At 42.0% G+C, this 27,782-nt stretch overlaps 2 protein-coding genes across 3 annotated transcripts in view; one reads left to right on the top strand and one right to left on the bottom strand.

The window, feature by feature from the left end:
- The first annotated feature begins 387 nt into the window (after positions 1 to 387).
- clcn2a (chloride channel, voltage-sensitive 2a) overlaps positions 388 to 27,782 on the top strand; it is a 62,019-nt gene continuing 34,624 nt past the window's right edge. Inside the window, exons 1-2 of the mRNA XM_030751617.1 lie at positions 388 to 722; positions 24,730 to 24,895. Coding sequence (XP_030607477.1) covers positions 24,730 to 24,895 — 166 coding nt within the window. The 5' untranslated portion in view covers positions 388 to 722. The remainder of the gene's footprint in view (positions 723 to 24,729; positions 24,896 to 27,782) is intronic.
- LOC115795629 (zona pellucida sperm-binding protein 4-like) lies at positions 21,761 to 24,241 on the bottom strand. 2 transcript variants are annotated; one of them, XM_030751620.1, is made up of 8 exons: positions 23,932 to 24,241; positions 23,653 to 23,840; positions 23,328 to 23,397; positions 22,885 to 22,896; positions 22,619 to 22,811; positions 22,397 to 22,544; positions 22,232 to 22,307; positions 21,761 to 21,919 (listed from the first exon to the last, which is right to left on the bottom strand). In XM_030751620.1, exons 1-8 carry the CDS (start codon positions 24,215 to 24,217, stop codon positions 21,801 to 21,803), a joined length of 1,092 nt encoding a protein of 363 aa, XP_030607480.1. In that variant the 5' UTR covers positions 24,218 to 24,241; the 3' UTR covers positions 21,761 to 21,800. The 2 variants fall into 2 exon arrangements, with proteins under 2 accessions (XP_030607480.1, XP_030607479.1); XM_030751619.1 differs by having other exon boundaries at positions 21,763 to 21,919; positions 22,885 to 23,042; positions 23,300 to 23,397.

The raw sequence follows: 27,782 nt of genomic DNA, 5'->3' as shown, positions 1-27,782 counted from the left end.
CAAGGAGAGAGAGGGATGCAGAGCATGACCGAGCACGAACACTCAGTATATGTTCTGTTTCCCCCCTCCAAGCCGCTTTCTATTTCGGCAGTCGATCCCGACCGTTAATTAAGACGAATTTGCGACGCGGATCTGCAGATAATGACCGGAGCGCCTGGATTTCTGCACACAAGGAAGAAACTGCGGGCTGTAACACTGACGGTACCCGCATTGCATCACGGACACGACACCCGGTACCCTGCTGTCTCCCTCCCACCTCAGCAGGCGCAGATGAGGAGGCTGTAGCGTCTTATCATAGTTTCTTTGACTTATGCAGCCGCGCTCTGAGGCGGCGGGCTGTTGTTGCTCATGGTCTCCAAATTCAGCCAACAACTGGCTGCTCCGCTGTGCGCCGTTCTGGAGGCGCAAAGCCGGTAATTACGCGCCGTGCCGACAACTTTGGCGCGGCGCTGTATGGAATGCGCATCAGCAACAGGCCAGTCTCTGGGATCTACTAAGATTTCCCTTCCTAGAAGCAAAGTGTGATCGTCGGGAGTCATCTGCTACCAAATCGTCTCATCGATTGAGTGAGCGCTACAACCTGTGGCTGTGCGCTACTTGATTTCTATCAAAATCCCGCTAAAGCGCAATGGAAGGACAGAGCTGACGGTTTTGAATACGTAGCCCGGAGAGCAGGAAAAAAAAAGGGAAAAAAGAGGAGGACAGCAGCCTAAAGAAAAACCGTGAGTACACAACTGCATCAGTGTCTCTTTTCTATCTTTGTTAAGTATCAAATCTGACTATATGTTCCAAACTTTGCTCACACCCGGGTCAAGGGCAAATTCTAACTGAAGGTCTTATTGGGCTTTGGTGTATTTATTGGTATTCAGGTTTTGATATGTCCTTTTTTTCTCTTCAGTTTATTTGTTCCCTATCGGCTGTAGCAAACAGGAATGAACGACAACCGAGAAACTTGCCACGCAAAACAGAAGGGGCACAGGTGGTTGTACATCTTCATATTGCAGAGGAATGACTCAAGGTGCTTGTGGTACTGTGGCTGTATCACGCATATTTATGTCTATTGTGTCAGATTACAAAACAGCTTTCACAGTGATATACATTTATATGCAAGCCAAACATTCACTTAGTTCTAATGACAATTATATGAAAGTAGTGTTCACGTGAACACTGAGGTCTATTGGGTAAGAAACACACTGCTCTTACTCTTCACTGTCACATGTTTTTTTTCCTCTTGTATGCAGGTGCCACACTGGCCTCCACACACAGGTGGTGCATTTCTAAAAACTTTTGTATAGATGGAGAGATGTGGGTCAGTGTGCTGGTGCTTGGGGCTGCAGGGCACCCAGTTTCTCTGCTGTCGGGGCCACAATAGGCTACCTCTGTCTGTTTATGACTGCCAGGTCCTTGATAAAATGATGCCAGTGACATATATTAGTCTCAAGGTTATAATGTGAGTCTGAGCTATAGGCCCAAGGTGCCTGTGAACATGAAGTGCATGAATAATGGTTTTGTGAATGAACGTGTGTTTCTGTGAATGTGTTTTTGGGGTAAAATCCTTGAGTGGTCTCTGAAGGCCTGGTTCATTTTGGTGCCTGCTCCAGTGCTTTGAACTGGTTGCCTTGCCAACAGCCAATCAGCTGCAGCCTTGTGCAGGACTGTTTAATCTGTCAGCCAGTCACAGGACTAGACTCCCACAGGAAGTAAGTCTTAAACCTGTAAAATATCATGGAGTTGTTGTTTTGTTTTGTTTTTTATAATTCACAATGGCCTGTGACTAGTTAAACTGTTTAATGTGAGGCCATACTTTCAGGAGTTCATTAGTGGCCTGCTGTTTTTGTGGTAAAACTTCATAACAATGCTAGGAATGGTTTCGATAACACTCTTTCATTTGGCCTAAAAAAACTTCTCGAAACCTATCAGAAATGATATTGGCAGAAATTAAGGTTTTTTTGGCTCCTGACAAAAAAAGCAGTGAATCCCTGGGATGGTAGCTATCATTTAGGTGTATCCTTTAGGCCGACTTGGCATCGCATCTTTCAGGGCAGTAGATTTCACTACCAGTATGTGGCAATCCTGAAAAGCCTTTTAGTGAAGCCCAGAACGATGAATGCTCACAGTATAATTACACTACACATGAGAGAAAGTGAAATGATCTGAATGTGTAGCAAGTGTTCTTGTGTGAGTGTTTAGAGGTGGATACTAGCTCTCCTGAGAAATGCTTCTGCAACCACACACACAGACACACAAAAAGAGATGGGTGACAAATTATAGGAAAAACATGAAACCTTGTTCAGGGTTTTCTGTCTCCAAATAGGCGTAGCTGTGCACTTAGGCATGATTAGTCTGCATACAGTAATGTCAATGTACTTGTGTTACTTTACTTAACAGAAATCTGTGCATTTTTCTGTGTTTTACGCTTGAGTAAATGAAAGCCCCAGTTAAAATATGCTCATTACAATCCCAGTAGTTATCCTTTTTTTCCAAAAGGATCCTTCTTGCTCTAGTGTTCATGATCACAGCAAGTAACTACAAAATGCTTCTTGTAGGAATGTTTGAACCTGTTTTTAAATGGTGTGTTTTTATTTATTTATTTATTGGATGAACTGTCAGAAAATACCATTGTTGTCTTCACTGACAGAAGAATGAAAAGGCCTCACAGAGAGAAATACATTTTAGATTACTTTACAATATGAGGCATTTTCCACATGATAATCTCTTATATTTTCTTCTTAACATCCTGAGAGCGTGCTGCCTTCATGCTTCAAAGAGCCAGAGAGTTACTGTCATTCTAGCTCAGATTGCATCAACACGAGAATGTTTAAAAATTTAAGGCAACACCATACAGATTTCTCATGTGAAATGCAGCTTAATTGTTATGGGATGCACTAAACGACCCGAGAAAACAGTTGCATCTTGTCTGTGGCTCCCAGAGGAGATTTCTAAAGTCGGTGAAAACAAATTTGATCATGTCATCAGGGTTATCTTTGGTTTTAGCAGAAAGGCTGTAACATAAACTTAGTTACCCCTCAGAGGATGGAGGGCTCAGTTGCTTCAGTTTTACCCATTTGACTTTAATATTTTAGAATTATTTAGTCCCCAAAGAGCTTTAGGAACATCTGAAATCATATCTAGCATTTATGAGCTAATTGCCTAGAATACCACTACCACTTTCTATACTACAACATGACACACACACACACACACACACTGGCTTACTTTTATCAAATCTGAAACATTTATGAAGGATTTAATGCACTCAGATATTGTGTGTGCCAAAAAGTGACTGCCGGTATTTAAACTGTTGTAAATGACTTGTTGGCCTGTAATCTGTCAAACATGTCTTTCATGAATGATATCGAGCCATTCTGAGCCTCAAAGAACATTTCAGTCACAAGGTGGAAGCTGCAACCAGTTTTTAGCAAAGTGATTTTTATGTATCCCTGAAAAAGTCTTAACTGAGATTAAAAATCTGCCTTTAAAGAGGCACCCAGCCAAGAGGGCAGCAGAAATTGCCACAAATATGACATAAGTGGCAAAAAGGACAGAACACAGCTAGTTCAGACTCATAAGGATATTTGCAAAACTGGTTATTTCTTTATTTTATATATAACCCCTTCATAAATTCTGTTGGCTACAGCCTATTTACCAAAAATATACAAGGATATTAGACATTAAAAACCATAAAACATCAGGAATCACTTTTTTGGCAGATGATCACTTTTTTCTTGGTCCTGGCTGCCTTCATGGGATATTGTAAAGACTTCTTTGTGGCATTCATTGAGCCATAAAACTAAGCCCACTACATTACTCATCACACTTGGTCAATCCAGTGATGAATCAAATCAGGAGCAAAGGAGAGCTGGGTCGTATATGAATACCGCACAAGAAAAGAAAAAGCAACACACACACACACACACAAAACACTACACGTCACAATTTGCCCAATCAATCTAAGCACAGCACGCCCTCGGATTAAAGCACACACACACAAAAAAAGAAAAAACAATCCGAACATCTTCAAGTCCAGCAACTCCAGAGAGAGACAGACAGCAGCACAGTGAGAGTGGAGGAGGGAGGCGGTGTATGCAATTCAACCTCACCAGCGCCGCTGCCGCCGCTGCTGCTGCTGCTGCTGCGACGCTACAGCCGGCGGTAGCTTTCTCTCTGGTGCACCCACCTGGCTTTGCATCATGCAGGAGGGCTTACGACAAAGAAACCTGTTACACTCTGTACAAGAGATGGCAGGCGACCGCGCAGAGTCCTCCTCCGCAGACTGATTAGCGGGCGACTCCTGAGAGTAACGGATTTTTTTTTTTTTTTTTTTTTTTGGGAAGGGGTCTTTAATGAGGATATTGCCGCAATGGTGAAGGACAAGGCCGAAAACCGAACGCTCCAGTATCAGCAAACTTTGGTGAGTTTCGGATGAGGTCATAGATCATGATTTGAATCAGGCGTCGGGCTTTCATGGATGCTTGTTTGACTGGAGGACGGACGCAGCTGGTGCAGCTCAGCCGTGTCCTGGACGAGAATAGCAGGAGACTGTGCAGCGCTTGTGTTAAACACTTATATACAAAACCAAATAAGACAGTTTTTATTTTTTGTTTCACTTTTCAAATCTTAAAAAAATGGTTTCGATGTGTTCTCCCTCCCGTGATATGCAGCATCACTCCCCGCTCTCCATTCACCTTGATCCACAGGTGTTGCATCAGTCTCAGCCTCTGCACCCCACCCACATGATTAATCCTTATCAATAACGATGTCACCAAACCATGTAAGATTAATTTGTTCGGCTTGCAGAATCTCATGTTTGCCTATCTCCATTAACCTCGTGTGTGTAATTGCTTATTATTTAGATGTTAATATCCTTGAAATATATATCAGAGCCAGCTGAGTTAATTTTGTATTCCAATCACACCCTGTATTTTATCTTCTCTATTTCTCCTGCACATCTCGTTGTCCCTAGTAATGCCCCCACTCCCCCTTTTATCTTCCTCTCAGCCCTCCTATCTGTAAGAGTGGCCCCCTGCACATATGAGCTAAAAGTGCAGTGTTTCTGAATATTAATTGCTTCGTGCACTAGTTTTCTTCACTTATGTCATTGCACTTGGTTGACAGTAATACCCTGGAGCTCTTCAAACTGATATTCAGATAAAGGGAGCAAGAGAGACAGACAGATAGACAGGAAGTCAGTCAGGCAAAGCAGTGGATTAAAGTGTCATCCCTCACTGATTTGTGTGCCTTGGTCTGCAGTTGTCTTTTATCTTCTGGTGTTGCTTTTCTTGCATGCTTCTGCGTGGATTTGCACATGTGGACTTGAGATCTGCCGGTCTGCCTTCGTGCAGTGGCGTAGGTGTTAAGTGGTACACAGGTGTTTTTCTGTTCTTGTTTATGTGAAGATCGATGCCGCGCTGTGTGTCTGAGCGTTAAGATCAATAGTAATGTAAAATGGCAGTCGGTGTCTCCGAGGAGTGGAATGTGCCATCTATCCCCAGAACCTCCTCTGGCAATAGGACTGCGATCAATGGCTTTATCATTCACTCCCTGCACACCAGTCCATTACCCAAAAATAGACGCATGTATGTGTGTCTCTATGTGTGTTTCTTCACATGCTTGCCATGGTGCAGTGTGCCTCGTAATGCTTCTTCCTAAGAACAAAGTGGCAGCACTGTTCATCAGATACTTTTCAGCAGGTGAAACGTCTGTGTTTCTCCCTGGGAAAACTGAATGACGTTTAGAGATACACATTTAAAAAAAAAAAAAAAAATCTGATAACTAACGACTTGCAGTGTTTCTCCACAGTGTAGCTGCAGTCTAAAATTGGATTCCAGTGTTGACAAAAGGATCCTTTGTGTTTTATTGTTTGCCGTCAGCAAGATTCAGAGGATTTTCGGTAATGCTTGGATTTTGGCAGCAGAGGAACAGAGGTGCTGTAGCAGGACTGAGCAGATGACACGGAGCAGATAGAGCGATATGGAGATCTGTTTGATAACTTCTCCCAGACGAGGAAGTGCAGAAACACCGTCCCTTCATTTATATGTATTGTAGTTGAGAAAAGCTTTTCCCTCTTGTATTTACACAATAATCTTTTAATAGAAGGAGCAGCAGTTTTTAACCAAGACAATGGGGCAAAAATAAGCCTTTAATTTATTACTGCTGCTGGAGCTGGAATTTTTACAGTCGCTGAGTGCTACTGTGACAATCCATTAAGAAAAGCTGTGCTGGGTATTACAAACTTGCTGTATAAGTGATACTAACAACTGCATAATTGATACAATTACACTGCAGATGGCCATATTTGCATTTCTTATTAGAGCCACCCCTAAAGTAAACTGTGTTCTGTGATGTAAATAATATTGTGCACCAATGCTGCATGAAACTTTATCTCTTAGAAATTGCTTTGGAAGCAATTCACAGTTCCCAGCAATGTCCCTGAGCTTATTATTCAAACAGAAGGGCAAAACAGAAAATAAAACAAATTATTAATAAACATTAAGATATTCAGGAGAAGGCAGCATGAATGAATTTGATGATCTTAGGTAGGAGCAGTTGTTTTCTGTCTGGAGATGCAGGAGAAATCTATGTGTGACAGTTGGAACGCAACCAGGATTTGGTGCATGGGTCACTTGTTTCTACAACTGTTAGGTGCAGTGGTGTGCCGGGACAGCATGCAGTGGCTGTCTGCCTCCCTGCTGTCTCATGGGATGGAGGAATGGAGCAGGTAAACTGGAGAAGAGGCAGGTCAGAGACTGAAAAGAAAAGAGACTGAGACAGACGCTGTTGTGGTGACTTGGTTGTTGAGGTGTTGCAGCTTCCATCTGAAGCTTTTTTTTTTTTTTTTTTTTTTCAAGAGCTTTTTCAGAGGTGTGGGAGGTCTGAATGTGTCATTGGGTTCGCGTGTGTTTTCTCTTTTCAGAAGCGTGGGCAAGTTTGCTCTATAGGTCCTGCATGTGCAGTTAGTTTGTGATTATGTGCGTGTGTGGGAGAGTATGCACCTCACCTACGCATATGTCTGCCTACGTACACACGGTCTTAAACAAGTGCGAGGTAAAGTCGTTGTCAGAGCAGATGTCGGCAACAGCCTGTTCGTGTCCTTCCAGCAGCAGGAGGCTTACACATTACACTGCTGCAAGGATCAAAGTCATGATCCACCTGAGAAGGAGAAGCCAGCCACAACCCTACCACTACCAACCACCACCACCAGGGTACTGCAGCACCGCAGAACTACGCAGCATCTACTGTACATATGTTGACTGTTTTTTTGTTTTTTTTTTGATTGTATAGATGTGTATTTCTGTACAAGCTGACTCACCATTGATGAGGGCTGATTCTCACTATTTTAAAATCACTTTCAATACTTGTGTGGTTGCTAAATATTTAACGGGGTGGCTGTGGCTCAGGAGGCAGAGCAGGTTGTCTACTAATCAGAAGGTTGGTGGTTTGATCCCTGGCTGCTCCAGTCTGTACGCCAAAGTATCCCTGGCCAAGATGCTGAACCCCGAGTTGCTCCCGATGCATTCATCGGAGTGTGATGTAGAAAGTGTTTGTATAAATGTGTGGGTGAATGAGAGCAGAAAAATGCTATGTAAGAGCCAGTCCATTTATCAAATAAATTTGATATTCTCACAGTGAGACTCAATATTGGCATGTGCAATTCAAATTCTTGTATTGATTTCCCTAAATTTTTTAAAACAAAACCAACTCATGTGTGTCTTTTAAAGCACGTGTACAAATGGACATACAGTGCTAACACACATTTCCACCTACTATTTGAAAGCAGACACAGATTGCCTCTTGATCAGCAGTGAGCAGGCACTCTGTCCACAGAAAACTGGACTCACCAGTGTGAGATCTGCTGCCTCTCGTCTTCTCTTTTGTATTGTTTGGTGCAAAGTGTCACAGACCAGTTGGGTTGGTAAATATGAACATGCTGCTTGCAGTTTACTTCTATCACTTTGAAGGATTTCTGCCTTTTGGAATTAGCAAGTGTTACCATTTCTCTCAGTGCCATTTGGTGCAGCATGCATGAAAAGTTTCCTTGTGCTTTATGAAGAAAACTTTTCAGGATTCAAGCACTATATACATTTATATTCATATATTTTGAGCCTATTTCTCTGTTGTTGTCTGTTGTACACAAACACACACACTCACACATAAAAGCGCTGTCTCTTCAGGGGGGTATAGTTGCTCATAGTCAGCATTCTGTTCCTTCTCCCACACAGGCGCTGGCTTGAGTCCATTTCAGGTCCTGTCACTTCCAAATAGTGCTGTTACCTGCACACAATTGAACGGGCCACTGCAGAGACTGCAGACAGAAGAAAATCTCATTTCAGTCGCCTCCTAAAATAGCCTGTACTCATTGTAGTGTGTTCATGAACCAAATGGTAACTATTAAAAAAGAAAAAAAAATGCATAGTAGCCATTAAAAAGGTTTAAGTGGTTACATACTCTGTTACACACTTTCAAAGTGGATGAAGAGAATAGTAATTTAAAATTCTAATAATAAAAAGGTGACAAACCAAAATTCTTAAGTAGCACTGTGTAACACACAGCAGTGGACGAATAAAAGTATTTAATAACTAAAGCATTAAGAAAAATACAGTTAAAGTGAATGTGAGAGGCAACCTTTAGTTACAAAGTATATATTTGTCCTATGATATTGACGCTGTAGTTGGTTGATGTGGAGATAACTAATTACAACTATTTTATATACTGTTTGGTAATTTATTAGATAACACAGCACCAGGTTAAGTAACATGTAATTGCACTGATGGGTGAGTGATTAGGGTGTATGCCAAGCCCTCAGCACTGATTCCAGGCCACCTGGATATTTTTTCTTCACGTCATCCCACTTCTCTCTTTTTTCATTATATTTTCTCTCTACTGCAACTGTCCATGTCACTGGAGATGTTCCTTTTGGTTTAGGAGAGGACAGTATGGCAGGCCGTTTAAACATAAAATCCGTTTGTCTGACTATCCGTAATTACATTTCAGATATCTAAAACTGCATTTTGACTAGACAAAACTACATTTTGACTATCCAGAATGGTAATTTAAGATACCCGCAATTACATTCTGGCTAGTAATTATAATAATTCAAGATATCTTCAATTACATTTTGACGAGTCAAAATTCCTTTCAAGATATCTCAAATTATGTCACCGAATTCGTCATTTGACGGGTCACACATCCCTAATTACAATTTAAGATATCTCAAACGTAATTATGACTAATCGAAATTACGTTTTAGATATCTGAATTTAACGATTGCGTGAAGGCCCCCTTGTGCTGTACTGAGCTGTCCAAACAATTGCCTGTGTAGATTTTCAGGTGGCTGCAAGGACGCTGGCCGTTATGGACAAAATTGTAATAAAATGCAACAATATAGAAAGAGCTCCTCAGTATGGGATATGCGGAGAGTGCGAGAATCGTGAACTTAAAGACTGCTTCAGAAATATGCACAGAATCTCTGATTTTATGGCAGGCCGTTTTAACAAACTGCCTTATAAACATTCCGCCAAAATGCTCCGTAATTCAGGATATCTCAAACGTGATTCTGAGTAGTCAGACTGTTAATTTAAGATATCTTAAATAGAAAAGCCGTCTAATTCAAGATATCTGTAATTCATTTTGAGATATCTTAAAAGGCATTTTGACTAGTCAAAATTACAGTTCTAGATATCTCTAATTTAGTTTTGCCTAGTCATTATTTGCTTTCAAGATATCTAGAATTTAATTTGCACCAGTCAGAACTATTTATCGCCTATCTAAAAATACATTTAAGATATCTCGAAATATGGTGTCATTTAAGATATCTTTAATTAGAATTATGACTAGTCAGAATAAAAAACAAGATATCTTGAATTAAATTTAATTGTAGATATCTGAAATGTGAGTTTCAGATAGTCAGTAATTCATTGAAGATATCTTGAATTGAAGCCGCCATACAAATGAATGGTAAATCTGCCGTCATTTCGACTAGTCAGAATGTAATTAGAGATATCTCAAATAGGTATTTTGTCTAGTCAAAACATAATTAGAGATATCTCAATTTACTAATACGTCTAGTCATAAATCAATTTCAGATATCTGGAATGTAAGTGTGGTGAATCGGATTTTATGTTAAACCGGCCTGCCATAAGGACAGCGCCTCATTGTAATGTGCAGGAGGCGGCACATGACAAGCACTTGCTCGCTGTGAAATCATTGGGTTGTTACTGCTCTATTCTCATGAGTGCATTCAAACGTTACACTGACTTTGTAGTAGAGAGCTGGCAGGTTAAAGACCTTTTAATGTCTGATATGAATGTGCTGGACATTTACATTGTGCCTTGCATATGCACCCCCCCACCAGGTAAAGTCTATGGCTGTAGTAATAGCTGCAAGCATTATTTTCATGGCTAATTATTAGTTATTTCCCAGATATTCTGATCAGATTTAATATTCAAATCAAAAACCTGCTCTTTTTATTCACTGGAAGTTCAAAACTCAAAGATATTTGCTATCATGTAGCACAAAGGAAAGCAGCATTTTCTGACATTTAGGCATCTGTTGATAGAGCAATCAGCTGAGTCACTGCTTGGTTGAACTTCAGTCATATGTAAAAGAGCAAAATGAATAAAGTTCAAACAAATAACAACATTAAGGTTTGGCTGAAGAGGTACAGAAGTTTGCAGGATTGGCACTTCAATATGAAAGAGGCCTGAGGGAATTCCAGTTGTTCCTGTTTGGATGGACTGTGTGTGTGTGTGTGTGTGTGTGTGTGTGTGTGTGTGTGTGTGTGTGTGTGTGTGTGTGTGTGTGTGTGTGTGTGTGTGTGTGTGTGTCTGAACAGATGAACAAAGCATTGGGGAAAATAATATATGAAATACAGTGTGGTATTGAATTTTTGCAGTAGTGTGACCAATAACAACATGACATTACTTTGTCCACCATTTTGGATGTAATACAATCATGGTGACAGTGTAGGGTTAAGTGAATAAGGCTCCAATCACACAGGCCTACACTGGTCAGTGACCCCTGGCACCAACATTAAGGACTGAAGATGTTGTATCACCAGTTGTGAGGGAAACTGTATATTCCCTGACTGGTTGGCAAAAAGCTCCTTGCGATTGTTTTGGTAACTAGCAGATAGCCGTGGTCAGTTTGCACGGAACACCAATTTGTCTCCAAACACTAGTAACTCTATGTGCCATTGGTAAAATAACTTATTCAGCTGAGTACTTTAAGTGGCTCTGTCCCAGCAGTACTGAAACTCTGAAAAGTGTGACACAAATTGGACATGGAAACCATTTGCCTTCAAAATAAAATAAAAAAAATAAAAGTCGTGCCCTTTGAAGTGTTGAGCTTTTATTTTGAAGGCTAACATTCTTTGTTTCTGGTTTTACTACCACTCGGCTTGTAGTTGATGAGTTTTTGCAGACAAGTTGGCATCCTCCATATGCAAACTATAGGCGATCACAAAAATCTGTTGACAATCAAAGCACTCACAAGGAGGTTTTTGGTGCAGTGTCCTCTTTGGCACCAGTTTCACCTGGCAACAGCAGAAACTTCCAGGAAGCATTTGCCATACAGTCAGGGAATACACATTTTCCCCTAGCAATCTGAGGTTGTATCACATTTGGTACGTTGGACAACTCTCGAGCAATATGTGCATGTGCACACGAGAGACCACTATAGAAGTTTTTAAGTATAAAGCACCATGAAAGTAAAAAAAATGTACACAAATTGATGCTCAAAACTATACTTTAGCCATATAAATTGCAATTTTAGCCTATTGCAGCTGAAATAGGGCAAAAGGCAGGGTACGCCCTGGAACAGTCACCAGTCTATCTATTGCAGGGCTAACAGGAGACAGGCAACCATTCACATTCATGCCTATGGCCATTTTAGAATCACCAGTTAACCTAACACGCATGTCTTTGGACTGTGGGAGGAAGCCAGAGTACACAGAAAGGCCACAGATCTGATTCAAACACAGGACCTTCTTGCTGTGAGGCACCAGTGCTAATCATCACACCACTGTGTCACCCAAGCCCCTGCAAGAAAAACCCCATCCTCCCTTAAGTATGTGAATGTGATGTTTCAGTCTCTCTCAGTCCGTCTCCCATCCTGTGTTCTGCTTTCCATTAATGTGTTTGGAGTGTATTTTTTTTCTTCACACATGTGCACAAGCCTGCTTGACTGCAAAGGTTTTCTACTGCATGTGTAATAGAGCTCTGACTCATAGTTAACTATCCTAAGAGCAGTCTCCACTACCTGTATTAATGTAAATGTAGACAGCCGAGTGAGTAGAATGTGTCACTTCCTCCTCAAAATTAATTTTCCTGTCCCTGGAGGCTGCAGGGTCCAGATTAGCTCGAGTGCTTTAGTCCTCTTGTTGTTCCCCTGGTCTCATCAATACACACTCAGCATGCGCTTAAGTAATCACACGGCCTAAACATGTAGGATGTAGGCGTTTAAGGGTTTAAAACATCCGTCATTCTCCCTGTGGTGATGGGCCCCTTCACTTTCACACACCACAAAACAGAAGAGATTAAAATCAGGCCATGAATATGCATTAATAAAAAAAAGCAGCAAGGACGGAGGTTTTTTGATGTTCGGGCCTTCATCGTTACAGCGTCAAAAATTTGTCCTTGGCGTCTCCTCACAGTGAATAAAGTAACTTGCAGTGTCCTGGAAACTGCTGAATAATATAGAACTTTTTAGTTCATCTGTTGTGCTAGGCTTGCACATGGTCTGACTTAGAAAGGCGGCAGTGTGATGTAGCAGTAAAGTAGGGGGTCTTACGCAGTAGAAAGTCAGAGGACATGTGGTTCTCTCTTCTTGTTAAAATGTTGGTGGGTGATCCTGCAGCGCTGAATAATGTGTAATGCTGTGCTCACACTGCCAAAAGAAACCACTGACTACTAGTCTTTTCAAAGGAAGTGGGCAATATAAAGCTACAGACTGAAACCAACACCTGTTGCTGTGTGATGGACATGATTTGGGAAAAAAATTAAAGTTGAGTGAGCCTCAGATTTTTTTTTTTTGTAGCAATGCATTAACACTGAAAAGCTCAACCAAGCATATGTTTTCATGTTCACTGACACACAAGCCCAAGTGTGATGTTTATGAATGCTAGAACAGCATTTCACTATAGCTAGCCATGCTTGGCTGTTTAGCAACTTGGCTTTTGTAGTCTTAATCAGTTTAGGGTAAATTTAAGTACATATTTGGGCTGATAGTACTTAAACTTTTTACACCAACAATCAACTTATGAGTTTCTCTAACGGCCAGACTGCACAAATGCTAATAAATGGTTTTGTTGTGTATAATTACTTTTTAATTTGACAAAGCAAACAGGTAAGAGCCTTCCATCAGATAATTACTGTTTGGATTTGCAATCGGTTATTTAACTCTAACTGATGCAGTGAGTAGATTTGCATTTCTTGAAAAAGACAAAAAAAACATGTCGAGAGACACATCTAGTAGTTGTGGAAAAGATGTTCTGTTTCAGAAGCTTTTAAAGCTTTTTAGTACGATATTTTTCAAAGTAAATTTTTGGGAAACTTCTTCAACCAACACAATAGATAAAACAGAGGAGTGTTTTTGGCTTGTGAACATCTTTCATGACATTGCTGGTACAGTGTTTTGCATCAGTGCCGTATGCCTACTCATTTGTCAGCACTCGTGTGATATTAAGGAGGCTGTACACTAAAATTCTATATAAAAACTTTATTGCAAAGTGAAAACAAAGTTACAGTGTGTTGTTGAAAGTAGTGAACCTACTAAATATCCATCCATCCATTTTCTTCTGCTTATCTGGGGCCGGGTTGCGGGGGTAGCAGCCTAAGCAGAGAAGCCCAGACTTCCCTCTCCCTAGCCACCTCCACCAGCTCATCCAGAGGGACCCCAAGGTGTTCCCAGGACAGCCAAAAGATATAATCTCTCCAGCATGTCCTGGGTCTGCCCAGGGGCCTCCTCCTGGTAGGACATGCCCGGAACACCTCACCCAAGAGGCGCCTAGGAGGCATCGTAATCAGATGCCCAAACCACCTCAACTGGCTCCTCTCAATGTGGAGGAGCAACGGCTCTACTCTGAGCACCTCCCGAATGGCTGCTCTCCTCACCATGTCTCTAAGGGAGAGGCCAGCCACCCTTCAGAGGAAGCTCATTTCTGCCACTTGTATTTGTGATTTTATTCTTTTGGTCACTACCCAAAGCTCATGACCATAGGTAAGGGTAGGAACGTAGATCGACCAGTAAATCGACAGCTTCGCTTTTACACTCAGTTCCCTCTTCACCACGACAGACCGGTGCAGTGTCTGCAGACGCAGCCCTGATCCATCTGTCGATCTCCTGTTCCCTCCTCCTGTCGCTCGTGAACCAGACCCTGAGATACTTAAACTCCTCCACCTGGGGCAGCAACTTGTTCCTGAGCCGGAGTGGGCACTCTACCCTTTTCTGGCTGAGGACCTACTAAATATCGTCACGTGAATCCACTCAGCTTTCCAACGCACTGTAGTGAGTCAAGTCATCAACATCTTGTGTTTTTTACTGTAGCAGGACAGGCAGCTGAATGCAGTCAAAAGCTCTATAACTGAAGTGCACACCAGCTGAGGACCAAATTGCACACACACAGTGACACACTGGTGAGCACAGTGGAACATACAGCATGCAGCTATAGATACATAAACAGAAATTCTTAGAAACCAAAGAGAGTAAACACTGGACTTATTTTACCCTGATAAGCAGAAAAATTCATCCCAATGAGTGATAATGTATTTTACTATAAGTAATGAAGGTCCTCTTCATTACTTATATAAACAGCACATATTTACTCATGGGTTATTTAAAAAGAATACACTCATACAAAGAGGTTTGTGAAGTTTTAATAGTTGATGTTTTCTGTAGGTGTTTCCTTGTTGGTAGTCTCCAGGTTGGTACTGGTGAAGCTCTGCCCTAGAAATCAAAATACCTATTGGTCTGCCAAGTTTGGTTAGGCCAACAGAAAATAACATTTTAAACTTTTACCTGAGGTGAAGCACTTTAAGTGTGTGGTCAGGCCAAGAGTCCCCCAGGTATCCTGAGTGCCTTTTAAAGGATCCAGGTACTGTAGCACCAGGTGCAACTAAGGAGGAGGGTGGAATAAGCATGTTAATTCTCATTTTAGATTGTAGTTTGTAGGCCAGATGGGGAAATATTTATTTAGTAATTTTTGCTTTTTCTCTAGTGTTGATTTAATATTAATAATGATTACTAGGTTCGCAGTGTGTTTACTAGATTAGTTCAGTATCTAATCCCATACAATGATATGGCCTTGGGGTCAATTAGTAGCAGTCTATTGCTGCCAGTTAAGATTAGTAAAATGAGGCTTTGTGAAACACGGAAATGTTTGGTGCAATTGTGTCAAGGTTTCGAAACATTTTAGCTCCTATCTCCACAGGGACACCTACTGGCCTGTTTTGCTGTTGTCCCATTTTGATAATGCTACTCTTTTAAACAACAACACAGACAAGTGTTGCACAGTTGTAAATAAGGCTACTTATTATACCAGATTATCAATAATAATGATCAGGAATTCTGTGCAATGCACAACAAACTAATTTATAAGTAAATATAGAAATAGCATAGGCTGCTATGTTTATTGTGATAACCACATGGGTTTTGTGGACTTGATTGTCGCCTACTTTGGAAGTGTAGTGTAGCCCAGTAATCTTTGTGGAGTATGTTTTGTCAATGGTGGAAGTGTGAAAGTTTGTAGTGTTTTAAGATAAATAAGAGGAAAATTAAATAACAATGTCTACATTTATCCATCCATCCGTCCATCCATCCATTTTCTTCCACTTATCCTTTCAGGGTCATGGGGGTCCCAGCTGTCATAGGGTGAGAGGCAGGGTACACCCTGGACAGGTTGCCACCCTGCTGTAGGATGTCTACATTTGTCAGAAATAAAAAATTACATTCAGAAAATGTGAATATACAACACATCTTCCTTCCAGTAAACTAGTGGATTATATGCCCTTGAAACAAATGCAGAAGTATCTTTTGACCCTCGACAGTGGCATCAGCAGTTGTACTGTGGGTACTATGGGCTTCACTAACCGGGCTGTCAAAAAATTTCTGCAAACTCTCTTTTGCTGTGGTTGCTGCCAGTGATGATGATGACGTTTAAGCTTTCTGGGAGTATGTGGTGTCATCAGGTTTGCCCCATACTCTGTCAATCAAAGCAGCAGGTAAAGCACCTGTGGAAATACAGGTGATACACACAAAAACCTCACTTGGCCATGGTGTCGGTCTGCACTTCATTTCTGGCTCAAGCCTCCTACTAATCCAGCTGCTACTGGCCGTTCTAACACTGTAACATTACATGTATGTGATCACAGCTGGATTTTTCTGTCCTCAAATGACCAAAGGAATTCTTTATACCAGCTCCAACTCCACATTTACATAGAGACCTAACACAATATAAATAAGACGAAATAAAAAATAATGTCACATGTATACACAGTATGTTGATTGTATCACTCTAGATTTTAATAGAAGAATAATGTTTTATTTTTAGGTATGCTTCCTTTATTCTGATATAGACAGTGGAAGAAAATACAGAAAATAGAGGCCAATATTTGACGCCGAGAGCTGCTGCATGGGACATACAGTATGCCCCATAGTTGTTATAACTGAAATGTTAAGTATGAATAATGTAACACTGTTATGTTCTATTAAGATAAATATTTGTCTGTTAAGATTATAGAGATGGTACTTTTTAAATTCAGAGTATATTAATTGTACTACAGAAGCAACAAGACAGATTTTTTAACATGACCTAACATAGCACAGTCAGCCATGATAGTTGCTTTTTGCTCCTCCACTCCACTCGGGTTTGTGCTCCTGTTTGACCAATTAACTCTGACACCAACTTATTGGTAGCAGAGGTGCCTTCTTTCTCTCTGTGAGCACTGTGATCAATGAGAAACCAGTCAATACCAATCAGCAGGAAACAGGAGCCAAACTGGTTTAAAGGGTTAAAGCGTGGGATGCTAACCGACTGATGTAGATACAGAGGTTAGTTATGTGGGAGTTAAGCTGGTTACAGATAACAGCTCATTTAACCCACAGGGTCCCACCTGCTGCTCTCACTGGGGGCCGTGCTCAAGATGGCCAGTGATTGCTTTCACACAGGCCAACGTAAGAAGCACTAACAGGCCCTGTTTATACTCTCAGTGGGAGTTTGTCTGATGCTCATGGTGGATTTGTGTGTGCCCATGTGGGTGCATGAAAATTTGTTTGCCACCTTATAAAACTCAGAGGGAATAAATTTTAATTTCTCAGTGTAGCGATAACATGGAAGCAATGTGTTGCTTTACAGGTCGAGATCTTTAGACATTGATGAATATTGGTCATTTAATTTAGGAGTGATGGTGATTCTCTTTGATTAAATGAAACTGAAGCTGTTTTCCCCATCATGTCTCGATACATTTAGTCAGTTTTTGCAACACATTTTTCTGTTCTTGCAATTAGAGTTTTCTGGTGCAGGTGTTCAGTAAATGCATGTACAAATAATAAATCACCATTGTCACTGACTGAATCAGACGTTTTTAGCAGTGGAGCTCCTATCACTGGTAACTGAGAGCATCACTATCAGCTCAGCTATGATTCACAGCATGCGGCTTCCTTATTAAAGGACACGGAAGGGTTGTAAAAGCCAAAAGAACAATTCATGTCTCACAATCAAGCAGAACAAAGTAGCAAACATGGAAGTGGCATAAACTGCAGTTTCTCTAATTCCTCTAATACTTCAATTTCTAAAGAGGATCTACTTTCCCAGTACTTTCATCCAAGGATCAAAACCAAAGTCATGTAATTCCAGCGAGTACCCAGAGGCAATAGGTAGCACTAACACAAAACTTCAGGGAAATGCCAGTGTTTCGGCCTTGAGGCCTTCATCAGAGCATGAAAGAAACTGGAGGTTATATCATTTATATACAGCAATCTGTCAGATGATTGTTTAGAAAAGTCACAGGCTAATCAACTTCCTAATCTTCCTAATCTTCTTAACAATGCAACAGCAATTACAAATCTTCCATCCATCCATCCATCCATCCATGCATTTTCTTCCGCTTATCCAGGGCCGGGTCGCAGGGGCATCAGCCTAACCAGAGAAGCCCAGACTTCCCTCTCCCCAGCCACCTTCTCCAGCTCATCCGGAGGGACCCCAAGGCATTCCCAGGCCAGCCAAAAGATATAATATCTCTGGCGTGTCTTGGGTCTACCCTGGGGTCTCCTCCCCATAGGACATGCCTGGAACACCTCACCCATGAGGCTCCCCGGAGGCATCCTAGTCAGAAGCCCGAACCACCTCAACTGGCTCCTCTTGATGTGGAGGAGCAGTGGCTCTACTCTGAGCCCTGCCCGAATGGCTGCACTCCTCACCCTATCTCTAAGGGAAAGGCCAGCCACCCTTTGGAGGAAGCGCATTTCTGCTGCTTGTATTCGCGATCTTATTCTTTCAGTCACTACCCAAATCTCATGACCCTAGGTGAGGGTAGGAATGTAGATCAACCAGTAAATCTACAGCTTTGCTTTTTTGCTGAGCTCCCTCTTCACCACAACAGACTGGTGCAGCGTCCACATCACTGCAAACGTGATTCTCATGTGCTGATTCTCATGCCAGCCGCTTCACATTCGCCTGCGAACCGTTCCACTGCGAGCTGGAGGCCACCACCTGATGAAGCCAACAGGACCGCATTATCTGCAAAGACCAGAGACAAGATTCTGAGGCCACCAAGGTAGAAGCCTTCCGCCACATGGCTACACCTAGAAATTCTGTCCATAAAAATTATGAACAGAACCGGTGACAAAGGGCAGCCCTGGCGAAGTCCAGCACCCACAGGAAACTTATTGCCGGCTATACGGTCAAGCTCTGCACAGGGACTAAATGGCCCTCAACAACGGGCCAGACACCCCATACACCTGCAGGACCTCCCACAGGATACCCTGAGGGACGCAGTCGAATGCCTTCTCCAAGTCCACAAACACATGTAGACTGGATGGGCAAACTCCCACCCACACTCGAATATCCTCAAGAGGATAAAGAGCTGGCCCAGTGTTCCACGACCAGGACGAAAACTGCACTGTTCCTCTTGAATCCGGGGTTCGACTAACAGACGGACCCTCCTTTCCAGCACCCTGGCATAGACCTTACCTGGGAGGCTAAGGAGTGTGACTCCCAAAAGTTGGAGCACACCCTCCAGTCTCCCTTCTTAAAGATGGGGACCACCACCCCAGTCTGCTAATCCAGTGGCACCACCCCATATCTCCACGTGATGTTGCAGAGGCGTGTCAACCAAGACAACCCTACAACATTCAGAGGCTTCAGGAACTCAGGGTGAATCTCGTCCACCCCAGGGGCCCTGGCACTAAGGAGATGTTTAACCACCTCTGTGACCTCACCCCCCTGTGATGGGCGAGTCATCCCCCTCGTCCCCAGACTCTGCTTCCACTACAGAAGGCGTGTCACTGGGATTAAGGAGGTCCTCGAAGTATTCCTTCCACCGCCTGACTATAGCCGCAGTTGAAGTCAGCAGCACTTCACCCGCACTATAAATGTGTGAGTAGAGCACCGCTTTCCTCTCTTGAGTCACCTGATGGTTTGCCAGAATCGCTTCAATGCTGTCTGAAAGTCTTTTTCCATGGCCTCACCAAACTCCTCCCACACCCAAGTTTTTGTTTCGGCCACCACTCGCGGACTGGGGCTTCTGCCAGGCATTCCCAGCGCACCCTCACAATACATTTAGGTGTGCCAGGTCTGTCCAGCATCTTCTCCCACCACCTGCTCCAACTCACCACCGGGTGATGATCAGTTGACAGCTCAGCTCCTCTCTTCACCCGAGTGTCCAGAACATATAGCTGTAGATCTGGTGATATGATTACAAAATCGATCATCGATCTGTGATCTAGGGTGTCCTGGTACCACGTTCACTTATGGACATCCTTATGTTCGAACATGGTGTTCATTATGAACAAACTGTGGTTTGCACAGACGTCCAATAACAAGACACCATTCGGATTCAGATCAGGCAATCCGTTCCTCCCAATCACTCCCCTCCAGGTCTCACTGTCATTGCCCACGTGAGCGCTTTAGTCTCCCAGCAGGACGATGGAGTCACAGGATGGTGCTTGTTGCCTTTTGCAGCATTTTCATACAGTAGAATTATCTTACAAAAATATTCCCTGCTCACGAAAACTGAAGTGAAATTTTTAATATTTTATTAATCAATTATTTAGTAACTAATTAGCAGATGTTTTTCTGTAATTTTCACCTGCTTTATGAATTCAGTTTGCTAGCTGGAGCGGATAACTTTGGAGTGCATCCTCTTATCTAGGTATGGTAACTTTTAATTAAAAAAAAAAAATCTAACATAGCAGGGGCTAAAATGCAGAGTCCAAAATCAAAGGACACCACCATGGTCACAACATTCATCTTTTATGCAGTCTGTGGTCACAGTTGTTGGCTGGAGGTGACAGTACTACGTAGTGCTTTCCAAAAGGTAAAATCACCCCAAAAAGTCTTACAAAAAAACTAGACTGAGTAAAACTTACATGACAATATTGCATGTTTGAATGTCATGGTGAGTTTGACATTGAGTCGTGTGTTGCAAAGCCTCAGTACTAAAAGTTCATTTTAATGTGATGTTTCTTCATGGCAGCTTTAAGCCTGAACAGACCTCATGTCATTTATTAGAAACAGAAATGCACGCTAAAAAAAAAAAAAAAAAAAACATATACCCTATATTTTATCAAAATGAAGGCATTCCTTATCTAGTTCCTCATTTAGGACAAAAATTGCTAATTTGGGTGAACATGACTAAATAGCCCCATTTTCCCCAAATAATAGTTTTCACTCTGACTCATTTCTTTCTCAACACTTAGCATTCCACACACTGCCTACTTTTAATCTATCAGTGTGACAGCATTTTTAACCAGTGGCAAAACATTTTCCACTCTGTTTATGTCCACACAGCAGCTGTTACTGCTCACCATCCTATGGGCTGATTCCTCACAATTTTTCAATGGTGTTTATAAATGCAGTCCCATCCAAATGGGATGCATAGCTGCATCATGCTTTAATGATTTTTAGCAGGTTAGAGGTTAAAAATAGAGCTAGGCATCTGACAGCATGGCTCTATGGTCAGACAGATCCTATACAGCTGCTCTGCTTTCCCTCTGCACCTTCTGTTCATGCGAGCAGAAAGACAGTCTGCAGGAGTCGTGATGCCCATCTCAATGAGGGGAGGAGGAGTTGAGTGGGACAAAAAAGGGAGAGCAGTGGAGGAGAGATGTTGCAAGTTGTAGCATACAGAAACCTACAGGGACTGTTATCAAAAACAAAATATAACGAGGAAGCAGAGGAGTGTAAGAAGCCTAGCAGCAAGTCCAGAGGATACACTTGTCTTAATGTGGCATGATAGGAAAAAATTAAGTGTAAAGGTTTGGACCACATGCATCCTATATAAATCTGCATCTAATGTTGCTAGTGAAGCACACTTCTGACCTAAAGCCCCCCTCTATATATTGCCATTGTACATTTGGGTATAGACTTTCCAAATCTCTAGATGTAATGCAGTCTTGTTGCTTTGTCAGCATAAATCAGAAAAGGGGGTGGCAGCCTCATGTTACTGGCTTGACTCTAGCACTGCAGAATATCTACTTCAGCAAGAGTTAGTGACCTTCAAGTAGTAATTTGAGACAAAACCCAGTCACATGAGCTTTAACAAGCTTTTATTAAAAGTGACGGCCAGATATGGCATGCCAGTGGAAGGTCATCGTTTCAGTTTAGTTTTCAGCGCAGGTGTGGTCTTCTCAGTCAGGATCACCGCACCACTTGAGACTAGAGCCCTCCGTCTCTGGGAAAGATTCCTTGCTGCAGGTACTGCTCTTCCTGCAAGGCATAAAATTATCCTTTGAATTTCAGTGCTGAAAAGGCAAGTCTCAGAAGAGTCATGACATTAGTAAAGCTAAAAATCCCCAGTGCTTATGCCAGGTTCCCCCCAGAGGAGCTAGAACCCTTCCACCTTGGGCTGATGTAGGTATACAAATTCAGTATGAGCTACAATCCCCTCTTCCTGAAATGTAAAAGCTCTCAAATGTAGTTTTATTAATTTATGGCTCAAGGCTTCTGGAGTTCTGTAATTTCTTTTAGTAGAGGTTGCCAGGTATTTTAAATGTAGTCATCTGTATTTAAGATACTCACGCTGACGATGACAATACTGCTCACAGGAGCCTGCACTGGTTGGATAGCACACAGCTGTGGTGCAGTGGATGAATACCTTTGAATAAATGATAAGTGTTGAAGTTGCATATTTGGTCAAGAAACAATTTCTGTAAATGGAACCAATTTAAGGGAACTCTGATCTACCGTATCTTTCTGAGGAAAGAAGTTGTTTGGATTCACAAACGTGAACATCTGTACAACAAAACGTTTGTGGTGTGTTGGGTACTGAAGCCCAGAGGAGCCATCCACATGAACCACTGTAGTCAGGTAGTTGTCATCATGGTAGGGGCACCTGTATCCAACAAGGGTCCAGCTTTAGTACAAAATACAGTTAAAGCATACAAGTAGTAGATTGCCTTTATATACCCATTAATCAGAAGATCCCACTGTGGCAGGCTGTCAGGATTTGGGTTGGAGGTGGCCCAGCAGTGATCCAGGTTCAGGATGATGTTTGGGTCAGACCTCTCCAAGATGCGCACCTCAACATAGACTGGTTCCCGTAACACTTTGGTGATTGGGTAGTCTGATGGGGCATAGAAGGAGCTGTATGCTGCCACTTCTATAAACATAGGAAAGTCTTAGTGCAAACCAAATACAAATCTGTACTGCATCATAAGGTTCATGCCACTCACCCTCCACACAGCCTTTTGTGTGGCACTGTCCACTTCCCAGTCTGAGCTCCACTCTAAGAGGTCCTGCACCAGCAACTGGTAAAGGGGCAGGAACAGCATTCACCTCCAAGACAAGAGCCTCTGCAGCTGTGCCAGAGTACCGACACTGGAACAGTAACCTGTCAGAGCACAAGGCTTTGTAGTATTTGAATAGTCTCAGGCCTACTTAAGTGTCATATTCCCTTTAAGAGCTTAATGATGCAAAAGTCAGTTAATAAGGACATTTTATAACTCACATGAATACTGTGCGTAAGAGGACATCAAGTGCAGGTTAAGTGCACTGTATTGTGGAACATGTGACTCAGCAAACAAGTGCTATAGGCATCTCAAAACCAGTAAGGTTTGCCTATTTGTTTCCCCCCCCCCACAGACTCACTCAAAATGGCTGTCCCTGGTGATTGAGCCTTTTACACCCACTCCCACTTCATAAGATGATGACATATGGTTTTCATAGACCACATAACCATTGTCCTCCTGCAGGGAGAGGGAAAAAAAAAAAAAAAATCCAGCTCCAGTCATTTTGTGAAGAGTTTCATACCAGTTTTAGGATTCAAAAATGTACCACTTTGCCTCAAGGTGACAATAGGACAGTTTTGCATACCTGGAGGTTTTGGACTATGTTAAAATGAAGAAATAGATTGTGATCCATCACTTAGTGAGAACAGCCTGTTGTGACTCAAGAGGTTATTTAATATGTAGCAGAGATGATCAAGATAACCTTCCACCTACCGTAACTGTGGTGCCACATGCTGTCACAGGGAACTGAAAGATGGCAAAGGCAGAGGTGCTGTCAACGGGGTTACAGAAGACATCGTCAGTTTGAAGAAGACTGATTGAGTTCACATCTGTGGGTGGCAGTGTGGCATCTCTAGCCACAACCACCACAAACTGGCCATCCCTGGTACACTGCACAGTCACTGGGGAGAGAAGACAATAGATGAGTGAATGTCTGATCTATTTTACATTTACGCTAATGTGAAAAGAAACTTCACTGGGGAGCACAAATACCTGCTTTCCCATAGTAGCACTGCAGCCCATCAAAGCAGCAGTTAATTTTTTCACATTGTTTAGGGCTCAGATCTGGAGTCCCACACCGGATCTTCTCGGCCTCCTCTACCATACATTTATCAAGAGGAGCTGCAGTTGGAGGGATGTTTGACTGTTCCTGAACCCACTGAAAAGGATGAGAACTTTGGGGTTTCTGCAGGGGAAGCATCCAGGAATGCTGAGCAGTAATACAACAAACCAAAGCAACCACCACCACAACACTAAACAGACACTTGAAAAGCTCCATTATGACATTAATAACTACACACTGGCCAAATTCACAACAACATAACATATGGCTGAGATGCGGTCTTTATACATAATTGATTGTGCGTAGTTTGTGATGAACTCCGCCTCTCATTGTTAGTAGTCAATTGTGTGCCAGCCCTGCAGAGTTAATCAGCTGGGAGCTGACAGGTGGAGCTTATTGTCTGCTCATCTGTCTGAAAAGAAGTCATTACACGACTGCTGAGTCAAAGCAGAGTGAATTTTTTTTTTAATTATTTCTAAAAGAGAAATAAAAAAGGAAAGCTGTGAATTGAGTTTCTATTTGCAGTCGGTGGATTTTCCAACACATGGGTCTGTTTACTCAGAGCTTGAACCTCAGCGTGTTTACAGGAGCTGAATGTATTATTGTGACCCAATACAGTATTAATTTTTAAAGTGGGAAACATGCTGTATCACATTGACATTTCCTACGCTGCCTTCCACTGTTACTACCAGTTGTAAAAACTCTTTCTCCATCTTTCATCTACTCAGATGTATGGGCGGTACACCCAGGAGCTGGGTGTGTTTGCCAAGGAGGAGGCAGCGCGCCTACGTGATGGAGGGGTGCGGGATGGTGGTGGAATGAGGAGGAACGCCAGCGTTCGTAGTCGTGCTGATCTTCTGGAGTATGAGAAGGACCCCTGTGCAAAGTGCCAGTGTAAGTGATGATCACTCATCAAGCTCAAAGCACAGGGTGTCAGACTCTTTTTAATTCATAAACCACATACAGAAAATTTTGATTTTAGGTGGGCCAGGCTAGTGAAACCATTTCTGCTAAGTGCCTCAGCTTTTCCACATTAAGCTATTCTTTTCAGGTCAACTCAGTGCTGTTTATATAGCACAAGTTCACAACAGTCACTCTCAAGGCACTTTTTATTGTTAGTTAAAGAAACTACAGTGCAGACTCCTGTGTAAATTCTTGAACCATCACTCATTTGTTACATTCTGCTAAGAGAATGAAAAACAGTTGCAGCAATTTATAGAAATATGTGCAAACTTACATGGAAATACAGTACATAAGGCAAAAACAGATTCTGTCCAATTCTAACAGGCTTGAAGGTGAGTATTTGGTATGATGACTTTTATTCTTCAGCACAGCCTGAACTCTCTTAGGCAAGTCCTGATGCCCATCTGGTGAGGAACAGTTCTCCAGGCTTCTTGAGGGACGTTCAAAGTGGGTTTTTTTGGATGTCGGCTGCCTTTTGATCCGTTCCCTACCAAGATGATCTCACATGCTTCATTAATTTTGAGGTCTGGGCTGGGAAGGCCAATCCATGACTGATGGTGTTCCATTGTGTGTTTTTTTTAATCCAGGTTTGCTTTTACTGCATTGGCAGTATGTTTGGCATCACTGTCATGCTGAAAATGAAGGGGTTACCAATCAGATGCTTTCCAGATGGTATTGCATGGTGAATCAAAGTCTGATGGTACTTTTCTGTGTTCATAATTCCATCAATTTTGACATAATCTCCAACACCACCCAAACCACGACAGAGTCTCCACTGCCTGAACGCGCAACATTTCAAACTTCATAGGACCTGTTGCCACTGATTTTCAGTCCAGTTCTTGTGTAATTTATAAATTATGTTTCCCTTTTTTAAGAATGGCTTCTTCATAGCCACCCTTCCACTGAGGCCATTTCTGATGAGCTTCAGTGAACAGTAGATGGATCAACTGAAGGGCCAGATGCATCTCTCAGGTCCTGTGTCAGGTCTTTGCTGGATTTTTTTCCTATTTCTTAAGGACATAACTCTCAGATATGGTTCACCTGCTGTAAATAGCTTTTAAAAACATGTATTTTGTTAGCCCTGCCACTTTTTGTTCACCGCTTGTCCTTTTTCCTTAATTTTTTTTAAGGACACACCACATCAGGCTGAAATATACCAAGTTTTCAGTTAATTTTGTTTTGGGAATCATTTCAGGTGCATTTTTTATGCTTGAATGATTCATAGGCCATTCTGATGTGACTTAAACAAAAAAGCATTCCTCTGAAAATGGTCAGGTGCAAAGACTGGACTGAAAATGAGTGGAAAAGCAGCCAATGTGAAAAGAAAAACGTTGAAAGACCTCCAGAAAGCCTGGAGAACTGTTGCTCAAAATCCTTAAAAGAATGACCAAAAAAAGTCTGGCACCTTGGGAGAAAAATATAAAGAAGTGAGGAGTGGCTGAAGACTTTTACACAGTACTGCAAATCACAGAAAAATGTTGGCATGGTGTATTATTGCAGGACGTGGTTAATGTCTTAAAAAACTGACAATGATTCAGACCTCTGGCTTGGTTAAAATTAACAATTTGGACAAATACACTCATCTCATGATCTGTTCTCTTACTTTAAAAAACAAGGTCAAGAATAAAGCCTTCCTTCTCTCCAACTCTTTGGCAGGCTGAATGTTTGATGGTCTTTCTTCAGACGCTGCTTGCAAGGACAAAGTATGCAGGCAGTGTTGCACTCACATGCCTGAAGGTCAGACCAATGTAGCGATTAATTAAAGTGAATCCTTGTAGCAGATTTTAACACTCCACTAAGTAGTTGTGTGGAACTTGTGACTTCTTGAAGTACAGCACAGCAGCTACCAGTCACAGGGAAGAAGATCCCGCATATTTATAGTTGAACTGCCTAAGAGGAACTACCTAAAGGTATTCCCAGTGGTGAGGTTATATATATATATATATATCATAAAAGAATCCCAGCCTGGCAGCGATTGGGGGCAAACAGAACTGTGGCTGATGTGCATCTTAAAGAGTAATACCCCCACATAACCAACAGGAAAATCATTTGCATCAAAGCTAGACTTTGCTTATAGATAAGATCATTTCCATGTCAGATTGAGATCTCATAAGTAACTGATCATGTGGTTTTTTTTGCTTATGTCATACTACCTGCATATGACTCATACATTTTATAAATGAGGCCTCAAGAGAAGAATTGAACACAATTAAATGTGTCTGATCTGAGCAATGACCTCCAGACAGCAAGGACTGTCTGAATGTCAAAGGCAGGGACAGCGCCCTTTGGTGGCAGCCCAGTGGCCCAGATTGTATTTGTGTATGCATTAATCTGATTGCTTCACTTTATGTGTTTCCATACAGAACTCTGATCTGAGCTGATTTTATGTCTAGTCTTCCCAGATGATTGCAGATATGGGAGTGATACCAGCAGAGAGCTCCACTTGAGACTGATGTACTCTACAGTAATGGAGTGGTGTGTGTGTGTGTGTGTGTGTGTGTGTGTGTGTGTGTGTGTGTGTGTGTGTGTGTGTGTGTGTGTGTTGTGTGTGTTGTGTGTGTGTGTGCGTGTGCGCGCATATTCCAAATGTGTTTTCCATGACCGTGATGATGTTTTTAGAAAGTCACGTTGTATTTGTCATTTTTCAAAGCTATCAGCTCCACAAATGAAATCATCTTATCTGAATCAATTTGTGTCGAACTTACAGATAAGTATATTAAAGCCGGACTGTCTGAGTGAGGAAATATTTTTTTATCTGCTTTGAGTAAAAGTCAGGTCCTTTCCAAAGCCCGGTATTACAAAGCAAATTTAACATACC

The sequence above is a fragment of the Archocentrus centrarchus genome, chromosome 17, assembly GCF_007364275.1.
Source record: "Archocentrus centrarchus isolate MPI-CPG fArcCen1 chromosome 17, fArcCen1, whole genome shotgun sequence".
In the NCBI taxonomy this organism is placed as follows: domain Eukaryota; kingdom Metazoa; phylum Chordata; class Actinopteri; order Cichliformes; family Cichlidae; genus Archocentrus; species Archocentrus centrarchus.
This window is presented reverse-complemented; position numbering and strand designations above follow the sequence as displayed.